Here is a 10,686-nt window from a genome sequence, read left to right as displayed (position 1 = left end):
GGCGGTGGTCGCATCCCCCTGCCCCGGTTCCCGCACAGCATCCCCCAACTCCCCGCCAGCCCTGCTGCCCCATGACGTCATGCACCATCTCCCCGGCAACCAGCGGTGAGGTCACCCGCGGCGCAGGGCGTACGGCCTGGCCTGTGGTGGTGCGGGGCAGGATCGGGCCCCGCTCCAGTGGCTGCTGCCTGGGGTGGCTGCGCCACAGGGGTCCAGCCCACACAGCTGCCCCTGGGGCCCCCAAGGTGACACTGGGGTGCCCCCCCCCCCGCTCCCATAAATGCTCCCAGAGGGGGGGAACAGACCTCAAATGGACCTCAGTCCCGCCCCCCCACCAAATCCCCTGCCGAACGCCCCAGGGGGGCCATAGCCCACCCCGCGCACCCCTGCACTGCTGGGGCAGGCGGGGGACCCCAATGTCCTGGGATCCCCAGAGGCTGCCCGCGCTGCACCCCATGGTGCACCTGGGATGGGGCCGGGGTGGGGAGCTGGGGGGGTGCACAGGAGTGGGGTGCACAGTGCCAGAGCTGGCACTGGGAACAGGGGGCTGGAGGGTGCCCAGCGCCGGGGCTGAATCCAGGACGAGTGCCCAGAGCCAGTGCTGGGATGCCCAGTGCAGGACTGGGACAAGCCAGGACTGGGGTGTGCAGGACCCGGGATGGGATCAGGACCAGGATCAGAACCAGGACCTGGAGGGAGGGATGAACAGGACCAGGGCAGTGCCCTGGACTGAGAATGGGACCAGGAGGGCACTGAGGACTGGGACTGGGGTCAGGACTAGGAGATGCCAGGAGGAGGTCCAGAGCCAGGGAGATGCCCAGGAGCAGGACCAGGAATAGGACCAGGGGATGCCCAGGAGTGGGACCAAGAGCAGGACCTGGGCGAGGGGATACTCAGGAGCAAGAACAGGACCAGGGGACAACCAGAAGCAGGACCAGGACCAGCGTATGCCAAGTAGCAGGATCAGGACCAGGGAGACGTCCGGGAGCAGAACCATGATCAGGACCAGGGGATACTCAGCACCAGGACCGGGACATGCCCAGGAGCAGGAGCAGGACCAGGGGGCTGCCCAGGAGCAGGCAGGCGGGGGGGTGCTCAGGACTGGAACCCGAACCGGGGCGGGGGGTGATGCCCAGAACCTGGGGTGGGATACCCAGAACCGGGACCGGGACCAGGAGCGGCACCGGGAGGCGGAGCGGGCTGTGCCGGGTGCGGGTGCGGATGCAGGTGTTGGTGCGGGAGCGGGGGCGGGGGGTGGGTGCGGTGCGGTTGCGGGTGCGGGGCGGTGCCGGTGCCGGTGCGGGGCGGTCGCGGCGGCGCTGCCGGTGGCGGGGCGGGGGCGGCGCGGCCCCTCCTCCGCCGGGGCCGGGCCTGCGCCGCTTCCTGCGGAGCCGCCGGGCGCTGGGAGCAGCCGGCAGCCCCCGGCGCGCCGCGGCCCCGGGCCCCCGCCGCCCCCGCCCCGCCCCGCCCCGCCCCGCCGCCCGGCCTCCCCCCCGGCGGGCCCGGGGGGCGCCGCCGCCGCCCCCCCCCCACGCTGGCGCAGAGGCCCGGGCCCGGGCCCGCCTCGCCGCTGAGGATGTCCCGGAAGGCGCCGCGGGCGGAGGTGTGCGCCGACTGCAGCGCCCCAGGTAAGGGCCGCCCCCCCCCCCCGCCCCCGGTACCGGCACCGGACCCCCCCCGCTACGGCCCCGGTACGCCCCATCCCCCCGCCAGCCTCCCGCCCCCCCCCCTGCCCCCGGTGGGGCCCTTCGCACCTCGTGCTGTCCCGTCCCCCCCCCACCAACCCCGGAGCCTGGCCGGGAGCCTGCCCTGCGCCCCCCGGTACGGCCCCAGGAGCGCCCCCTGAGCCCCCGCCGCACCGCGTCGTGCCCCCCCCCGGCACATCCCCAGCACCCCTGTGAGCCCCCTCTGCACCCCGTGGTGACCCCCCCGGCACCCCCGTGAGCCATGCCCGCCCCCCTGGTGCCCCCCAGCGCATCCCCGGTGACCCCTGGTGCATCCCCCGCACCCCCGTGAGCCCCCTCTGGGGTGCATCCCCCAGTACGCTCCCAGGGAGCCCTTTTGCATTTCCTTCTACACCCCACAGCGAGGCCCCTTTGCACCCCGCTGGGTGCCCCCAGGACCCCCCCCAGTGAGTCCCCACTGCACCCCGTGGTGCGCACCCTAGGGACCCCAGCTGAGTCCCCTGCTCTGCCCCCCAGGAACCCTCTGATGTGCCCCCAGTGCAATGCGCTGGTGAGGCCCCTGGGCTCCCTCGGTGCACCCCCTTTCCCCACCTCAGGAATCTCCCAGTACAGCCCATAACCCCCCGTGCCCTCCTCAGCGCTGCCGTGGTGCGCCCGGTGTACCCACCACCCCCGTGTACCACCCACAGCCTCCGCACCCCTCGGCGTGGGGGCTGCTGGCGCAGGCTGGGGACGTGCCGGTCGGTGCCAGCAGCACCGAGGACCCTGCAAATGGCCAGATGGGGGGTGGTACCATCCTGCGCCCCCCAGCACCCCACTGCCAGCATCCATGCTGGCCAAATCTGGGCTTGGTGGTGCAGGCGGACTGAGCTGGGCCAGCAGCGGCCGCGCTGCAAGCCAGAGCCTGAGCCTGGGCAAGATGATTCGTGTCCCCGGCCGTGCCAGTGCCCGCAGCTGCCATGCTGGGCATGAGGCCGTGGGTGGCACGGCGGGACTGGGACCCCCAAATCCTGCCCATGGCCGGCACGGGTGGCCCCACGGTGATGAATGAACGGGGCCGAGCGTCGAGGCTTGCTGTGAGCCGGCCCCGGAAAGCTGCCTGCGGGCCAAGGCTGTGCCGAAATTATTTCATCCACGTGCCAATGGCCGGATCCTGCCAGGAGAGCTGGCGGCACGCGTGGGCATGGGGCTGCCCTGCCTCCAGGCGCGTCCCCGTGCCAGTGGGCAAACAGGGGTGCAGGGGTGCCCGGGGCGGTGCTGAGGCGCCCTGCCGGGGCGGGGGGAAATGGAAACCAGTTTCTTCCAATCTCTTATCGCCCGGCAGCCATGTGAGGAAATGAGTTATAAAGTCCAGAGGCCGTTTCCTACTGCACCGGGAGCACCCGCCACCGCTGCCGGGGATGCGCTGCCTGGCCCTGTGTGGTGGGGTGCCCGCGGGGTGCCCTGCTCCCTCTGTCCCGGCTTCCCTGGCTGAATCCCGCTCCTCTGGCCCTGTGCGGGGATCCTGGCTAGCCCCAGCCCTCCCCTCACCAGTGCCGGGCTGAGTGCTGGGGGTCCCAGCGTCCCCCCGTGTCCCGGTGCAGGGACGGAGGTGCTGGGAGCTCCCTTGGGCTCAAGGATCCTCGCGGGGTTCGGGGTGTCCTCCCCAAGCCGCCGCCATGCCCACCCGCATCCCGGCTGCCTGCTGTGGCGGGAGGGGGTGCCATCCCAGGGGTACCCCGAATCTGCCCAGTTGCGGGGCCGCAGGCAGCCTCCCCCCGCGCGGAGCGTCCTGTTCCCAGCAGCGCCCCGTGGGCAGCGGGCGCGAAGGCACAGATGCCGCCGCGCTGGCTGCCAAGGCGCTGCCATCTGTGTGCGCGGGGCTGCCAGGCTGGGGGGGGGCCACCGCTCCCCCCCGGCCACCCCACCTCGGCCCCGGGGCACTGCAGTGCTGCAGGGATGGGTGACCCCCAAAAACGGGTCCCCAGGGCTCGGGGCGGGGGGGGTAGGGAGGGGGCTGGGGCCGTGCAGGGAGGAAGGAAGCGGGGGAGGCCCGGACACCTTCCTCTGCGGGGTCGCGGGGCCACCATCACCCCCTCGGGGCTATCGGGGCTGGCCAGTGCTGCCATCCCCCGTAGAGCCTGTACCCCCCCGTGCTTGGGGGTCCCCCCTCCCGTGGGGCAGTGCTGTGTTTGTGTAGGCCCTACAGAAACAAGGGGTGGCGGGGCTGGGCAGAGGCTGGCAGGGCTCCCCCCGGCAGTGCCCGGCGGAGGGGCCTCCCGGGGACAGTTCGGCATCATCGTCACCCTGTGTCATGGTGGGAGGGGGGTGGCTGTGACTCAGCGGGGGGGGGGGATGGTCCCCAAATCCTGCTCTCGGTGCTGCTGGGGGGCAGCTACAGCCCCACAGACCACCCCCCGTGGGGCCGGACCCCACTCCGGGCCAGCCTTGGGACCCAATTTTGGGGTGCAGGCGTGGAGAGCTGCTGCCCGGCCAGCAGCGGGGCCCCCGCGGGTGCCGGGGACGGTGCCAGCGCGGCCGCTCAAACGGCCCTTTGTTCCCAGCGGGGACACAAAGGGCTCCAGTCCGGCCGGGCTGGGACTGGGGGGGGTATGGCAGTGGAGGGGGGGGCTGTGGCACCTGCCCCGAGAGCTGGGGTGCCCTGTGGGGCTGGCTGGGGATGGGGTGCCGAGGCTGCGGAGCCGGTGACCACCGTACGTGGGAGCCCATGGGCTGGGAGTGCCCACCCATGAGGGGGCACACTGCCCCCGCGCAGGACCCCCCCAAACGTCCAGCCAGGGGCTCAGGGGGTGTGTGGCCTCGATGGGTGCTGCGGCTGGTCAGGGTGGCCCTGCTTGGGATGCGCTGCCACGGGGCCGGCATCGTCCCTGCCATCGGATGCCCTCCCGATGGGGGAGGCCAAATCCTGTCCCCCCGCCCCCCCGCCCTTTGGCTGGTGCCTGGTTGCTACGGGAAACCCGTGGGTTTCCCCTGGTGATGGGCTGAGCCCCTCGCCGTCGCCAGGGAAACGGTCGCCGTGGCAACGCATCCCCCCACCCCCAGCGGGATGGATGGGGAAGGGACCGCATGGGGAGGGGACCACAGTGGCTGGGACACTCGGTGACACCCCCTTTGCCACCCCGCAGACCCCGGCTGGGCCTCCATCAACCGCGGGGTGCTCATCTGCGACGAGTGCTGCAGCGTGCACCGCAGCCTGGGCCGCCACATCTCCATCGTCAAGCACCTGCGCCACAGCCCCTGGCCCGCCACCCTGCTCCAGGTGGGTGCCGGCCCCGCGGGGACATGGCGGGGGGGGGGGATGCACAGGGACCCCCCCCCCCCGCCCCGGCACCCACCGGGCCCTGCCTCTCCCCCGCAGATGGTGCACACCTTGGCGAGCAACGGGGCCAACTCCATCTGGGAGCACTCGCTGCTGGATCCGGCCCAGGTGCAGAGCGGGCGCCGGAAGGCAAACCCCCAGGACAAAGTGCAGTAAGTGCCCCCCACGCCCCGGGGAGGGGGTCTGTGCTGGCCGGGCACCTGCCCCCCCCCCGCCCCGCTTCACCCCACAACCTGCCGTCCCCCCGTCAGCCCCACCAAGTCAGAGTTCATCCGCGCCAAGTACCAGATGCTGGCCTTCGTCCACAAGCTGCCCTGCCGGGACGATGACGGCGTCACCGCCAAGGACCTCAGCAAGGTGGGGCGCAGGGTGGGAGTGCGGGGATACTCCCCCCCCCCCCCACCTTGGCGGTGGGGACACATCCCCCTCTTACCGTGTCTCTCCTCCGCAGCAATTGCACTCGAGCGTGCGGACGGGCAACCTGGAGACCTGCCTGCGCCTGCTCTCGCTGGGCGCCCAGGCCAACTTCTTCCACCCGGTGAGCACCGGTGGGGGTCGGGGTCCCTGGGGACGGTGCTGTGCTTGAGGGGGGGGGGTGGTCCCGGAGCCCCGTCCCGCGGGCAGGCTGCGGGGCTGAGGCTGCCCGTGCCCGCAGGAGAAGGGCACGACGCCATTGCACGTGGCCGCCAAGGCCGGGCAGATCCTGCAGGCAGAGCTGCTGGTGGTCTACGGCGCCGACCCCGGGGCGCCCGACGTGAACGGCCGGACCCCCATCGACTACGCCAGGTGAGGGCGGGGAAAGAGGCGGGGGAGGGGGGGGGGTCACCCCTGCCTGCACCCCCTCCTCCTTAGGGTGGGCATCACCCTGCCCGTCCTCTCACAGGCAGGCAGCCCAGCACGAGCTGGCGGAGCGGCTGGTGGAGTGCCAGTACGAGCTGACCGACCGGCTGGCCTTTTACCTCTGCGGCAGGAAGCCGGGTGAGTGTGGGGGTCCCGGGGGGGGCTCAACCCCAGGGTGGGCTGCAGGGCCTCCGCTCACCACCCCTCTCTTTGCACAGACCACAAGAACGGGCACTACATCATCCCGCAGATGGCTGACAGGTGAGTGCCCGGTGCCCGCGGCCCTGCTGCCCTGTCTCATGTCCCCCCCCCCCATGTCCCCGCTGGGGCGAGGTGGGGGGGACCTCGGTCACCTCCTTGTGACTGGCGCTGGAGCATCCCTGGGGAGGGCGAGGGGGGGTCCGCGTGCCCGCGCGTTTAACGTCCGCCTTTATCCTGTTCTTCCCTCCGCTGCCTTCTCCGGAGCGCAGGGTGCGCCCAAAGTGCATGGCACAGAGGTATTGTCCGCTCGGCTCTTGGCTCCGGGGGGCCCCCCCGTGCCACCGGCGCGGGCCCCCCCTGCAGCCCCAGCTGCTCAATCCAGCCTGGCACCCGGGGGGCACCCGGGGAGGGGGGTCCCATTCACCCCCTGCCACCTCGTCACCCCGTGCCTGCCTGCCAGCCCCGCTCGGCGAAGCCCCCTGTGCCCGGCGGGTGGGGGGGTCCCTGTCATGGTGGGGTACAGCTGGGGACCGTTTCGGTGGGGACAGGCCTGGAATAACCCCCGCTTTGTGTCTCTCCCCTCACTCTCCGCACCCCCCTAGCCTGGACCTCTCCGAGCTGGCCAAGGCAGCCAAGAAGAAGCTGCAGGCGGTGAGTGGGGGCCGGGGCAGGGCTGGGGGCCGGGGGGGTGGGGGGGGAGGTGTCCCATTCACTCCCCCCACCCCACCTGACACCGTCCCCTGTCCCGCTGCAGCTCAGCAACCGCCTCTTCGAGGAGCTGGCCATGGACGTGTACGACGAGGTGGACCGCCGGGAGAACGACGCGGGTGAGCGGGGCGGGGGGGTGGCGGCGCGGGGTGCAGAGCGGGGGGTGCAGGGTGCAGCTCCCCCCCTTCCCTGGGCCGGGACTGGGGCGGGCGTCCCAGCGCGGGGAGGAGCAGCCGGCAGAGCCCCGCGCTCCCCCCGATCTGGATGCGTCCGCCGGGACCGCAGGCCCCTCCTTCCTCATTCCTCCGGCCGGGGAGGTTTGCTTGGATTGAGGGGCCGCCGCTGGGTGCCGGGGCTGGGGTGCTGCTGGAGGTGGGTGCCGGGACCCCCCCGGGGACGGGGGGCTCAGCCTGGAGGGGTGCCCTTGGGCTGGGGGGATGGCATAGAAATGGGGTGCCATGGCGCGGTGGGCACCGACAGGCACTCCGAGCCCTCTCCCTGCCGGCTGGGGGGGTGCGGAGCTGGTGCCCCAAAGGGTGAGGAGTGAGGGGTCCTTGCTGGGGGGGTGCCAGGGGGGACCCCAACCCTGTGGGGTGGCCGGGGGAGGCGATTCCCGTCAGCCCGGCCGGGCTCCGCTCCCAGCCCCGGCAGGCTGGCCCCGTGCCCGCGCCTGCGTCCTGCCGGCTCCGCCGCCAGCCCCGGGCCCTGCCGCCCGCTCGCTCCCGGGTGGGGGGGGGTCTGGCCCCCCGCAGCTCCCCCCACCCCTGGGGTCTGACGCCGGGTGCCTGCCCCGCAGTCTGGCTGACAACCCAGAACCACAGCACGCTGGTGACAGAGCGCAGCGCCGTCCCCTTCCTCCCTGTCAACCCCGAGTACTCGGCCACGCGCAACCAGGTGAGACAACCCCCCCCCCCATCTCCAGGCCCTGCCCCCCCTCCCTTTGCACCCAGACCCCCCCTCTCACCCCCTTTCCTACCCCCCCCCCCAGGGTCGGCAGAAGCTGGCCAGGTTCAACGCCAGGGAGTTTGCCACCTTGCTCATCGACATCCTCGGGGAAGCCAAGCGCCGGCAGCAAGGGAAGAGTCTGCTGAGCCCCACAGGTGAGGGACGGGGGGCAGCGAGGCGGGGGGGTTGAGCATCCCCCCCCACCTCCCATGCTCAGCACCCCCCTGCCCTCCCCCAGACGCCCTCGACTACTCTCTGCGGAGCCAGAGCGACCTGGACGACCAGCACGACTACGACAGCGTCGCCTCTGACGAGGACACGGACCAGGAGCTGCTGCGCAACGCCTCCCGCAACAACCGCGCCAGGGTGAGCCCCGCACCCCCCTCCTGCACCCCCCCTGCCCCAGCTCCGGGATGCTGGCGCTGAGCCCCTCTCCCCGCAGAGCATGGACTCCTCCGACCTCTCGGACGGCCCCATCACGCTGCAGGAGTACCTGGAGGTGAAGAAGGCTCTGGCCGCCTCCGAGGCCAAGGTGCAGCAGCTGATGAAGGTGAACAACAGCCTGAGCGACGAGCTGCGCCGGCTGCAGCGCGAGGTGGGTGCAGGGCCCCTGGGACCCCCCCCCGGCCTTGGCAAACCCCTCTCCTCGCTGATGCCTTTTCCCCCAACTCCGCTGCAGATCCACAAGCTGCAGGCAGAGAACACGCAGATCCGGCAGCAGACGGGCCCCGCGCACCCAACCCCGGCCCCCAGCGAGCGGCCGGAGCACGGGCACCCCCCGGGCACAGCCCCCCCCCACCGCCGGGACCGCCAGGCCTTCTCCATGTACGAGCCGGGCTCGGCGCTGAAACCCTTCGGGCAGCCGGTGGAGGAGCTGGTGACGCGGCTGCAGCCCTTCGGTGCCGGCGTGAGTGTGCTGGGGCGGGCGGGTGGGTTTTGGGGTGCAGTGGTCCCCCATTTCCCCCCCCGACAGGGCGCTGGGTCCCGTCCCCGCGGGGCTGTAACCTTTCATGTGTCGCCAGGAGGTGGAGGACGAGGCTCTGTACTCCATGCACATCCCGGCCAGCGTGTACCGGGTAAGGGGGCCGCGGCGGGGGCGGCTCCTGCATGGGACGTGGTGGCTGTCGCCCTCCTGGGACGTGGCCTCTGTGCCATCTTGGGTTGTCCCATTTCCCTGCCTCCCTGCACCCCCTGGGTCAGGCCGGGGACCTCCCCGGGGGATGGTGGCCACGGGACGTTCCTGCATGCAGGGCGGCAGTGTCCCCTGTGCTCGTCCTCCCCTGCACGTCACTGGGATCGGCTCCAGCCCCTTCTGCACCCCCTTCAACACCGGCTTCCCCTCTCTTCCCAATCCAGATCCGGAAAGGTCCGTCTGCCTCCTCGGTGCCCTTTCCCCCGTCCTCCCCGCTGCTCTCCTGCCCGCCCGACAGTGCCCGGCACATGGTGACGTACCTGGGGCGGGGGGGGCATCTCCTGGGGTGGGGAGACCCCCAGCCCTGTGTGGGGCTGGCGCTGGGCAGGCTTGACACTGCTCCTCTCCCCTCCAGAGCAAGCTGGACCGGCACGGCAGCGGCACTGACAGCGACTACGACAACACGCAGGCGGGTGAGGTCCTGATCAGGTGAGTGCTGGGGCTGGGGGCTGCACCGGCAGCCCCCTCAGGGTTGTGGGGACAGAGGGGCATGGGGCCGGCACTGACCCCGGGGAGGGGGTCGGTCGGTCCCCGCAGCATGGAAGGGAAGCGGTTCGTGGAGCTGAGCAAGGACGAGGACTTCCCCCACGAGCTGGACCCGCTGGACGGGGAGCTGGACCCCGGGCTGCCCAGCACGGAGGACGTCATCCTCAAAACCGAGCAGGTCACCAAGAACATCCAGGAGCTGCTGCGGGCAGCGCAGGAGTCCAAGCACGACAGGTAGGGCTGGGACACGGCCACGGGGTCCCTCCGGACCCCCCTGGTCCCAGGGGCTGTGTTCACATGGGACCATCCCTGCTACATCCGTGGTCGGGAGCCGTCATCCGCCTCCCCAGCGCTCACCCCTCTGCTCACCCCCAGCTTTGTGCCCTGCTCGGAGAAGATCCACTCGGCTGTGACGGAGATGGCATCGCTCTTCCCCAAGGTAGGAGGGGCGGCGGGTTCCCGGGGTGGGGAGGACCCCTCCCAGGCACTGTGTCCCCCCAACCCTGACGTGGGTCCTGACTCTGCCCCGCTGCAGAAGCCGGCGCTGGAGACAGTGCGGAGCTCCCTGCGGCTGCTCAATGCCAGCGCCTACCGGCTGCAGAGCGAGTGCCGCAAAACCGTGCCGCCCGAGCCGGGGGCCGCCGTGGACTACCAGCTCCTGACCCAGCAGGTCATCCAGTGTGCCTATGACATCGCCAAGGCCGCCAAGCAGCTGGTCACCATCACCACCCGCGAGAAGAAGCAGTGAGCGCCGGCCCGCACCCCCCCGGCACCCCCCCAGCCCCCCGCGCCCTCCGTCTCTCCCTCCCCTCCGGCAGCAGCCGGCACCTGGGGCGAGCGTGGCTGCGAGTGGCCTTTTAGCCCAGGGGGAGCCGTGGTGTGGGGCGAGCCCCACCATCGCCCCCCCAGCCCCCCGCACTGCCGAGGAGCTGGCGCTCATCCTGCGGGGTAGGTGCCTGCGTCCCCCCTGTACAGACCCCTGCCCGCCCCCCCCGCAGCCCGCCCCGCGCCTAACTTATCCTGTACATAGCCTGCGTAGCTGTCTGTGGCGGCGGTGGCCATGTACCCCCCCCTCACCCTGCCCCCCCCCCCCCCAAAAGCCCTTCGCCGGGCGGCCGGTACCCCTGGGGCCGCCCGCAGCGTTACACTGGACCGGGGGGCCCGTGGGCCCCCCCCTCCCCGGGCATCCTGCCCCCACCGGCCCCGGGGCCCCGCTCCCTACTGTAAGATGTGTCCTTGTACATTTGTATCAATAAAGGTGTGAGCATTGCACGGGCCCCCGGCCCCCGCCTCCTGCGGCGCTGGGGGGT

General features: G+C 72.1%; 1 protein-coding gene across 4 annotated transcripts; it reads left to right on the top strand.

The window, feature by feature from the left end:
• Positions 1-1,524: 1,524 nt before the first annotated feature.
• GIT1 (GIT ArfGAP 1) lies at positions 1,525-10,653 on the top strand. 4 transcript variants are annotated; one of them, XM_074593619.1, is made up of 22 exons: positions 1,525-1,628; positions 4,811-4,944; positions 5,044-5,156; positions 5,256-5,361; positions 5,456-5,542; positions 5,660-5,790; positions 5,888-5,982; positions 6,063-6,105; positions 6,315-6,341; positions 6,648-6,696; positions 6,800-6,872; positions 7,550-7,647; positions 7,742-7,853; positions 7,937-8,064; positions 8,141-8,293; positions 8,378-8,605; positions 8,721-8,774; positions 9,055-9,141; positions 9,246-9,319; positions 9,428-9,610; positions 9,752-9,815; positions 9,912-10,653. In XM_074593619.1, exons 1-22 carry the CDS (start codon positions 1,577-1,579, stop codon positions 10,122-10,124), a joined length of 2,304 nt encoding a protein of 767 aa, XP_074449720.1. In that variant the 5' UTR covers positions 1,525-1,576; the 3' UTR covers positions 10,125-10,653. The 4 variants fall into 4 exon arrangements, with proteins under 4 accessions (XP_074449720.1, XP_074449721.1, XP_074449722.1 ...); XM_074593620.1 differs by lacking the exon at positions 6,315-6,341; XM_074593621.1 differs by lacking the exon at positions 8,721-8,774.
• The last annotated feature ends 33 nt before the right edge of the window (positions 10,654-10,686 follow it).

Source organism: Larus michahellis, chromosome 7 (genome assembly GCF_964199755.1).
Source record: "Larus michahellis chromosome 7, bLarMic1.1, whole genome shotgun sequence".
NCBI classification, from domain to species: Eukaryota; Metazoa; Chordata; class Aves; order Charadriiformes; family Laridae; genus Larus; species Larus michahellis.
Note: the sequence above shows the minus strand (reverse complement) of the source record. Positions and strands in the feature narration are given on the sequence as shown.

Excerpts from the sequence above, each read along its gene's own strand:
- GIT1 (XM_074593619.1), top strand. The coding sequence starts at position 1,577 with ATGTCCCGGAAGGCGCCGCGGGCGGAGGTGTGCGCCGACTGCAGCGCC. Across the intron at positions 6,873-7,549 it reads CCGCCGGGAGAACGACGCGG|TCTGGCTGACAACCCAGAAC; the intron begins GTGAGCGGGGCG and ends CCTGCCCCGCAG. Across the intron at positions 8,294-8,377 it reads TGCGCCGGCTGCAGCGCGAG|ATCCACAAGCTGCAGGCAGA; the intron begins GTGGGTGCAGGG and ends ACTCCGCTGCAG.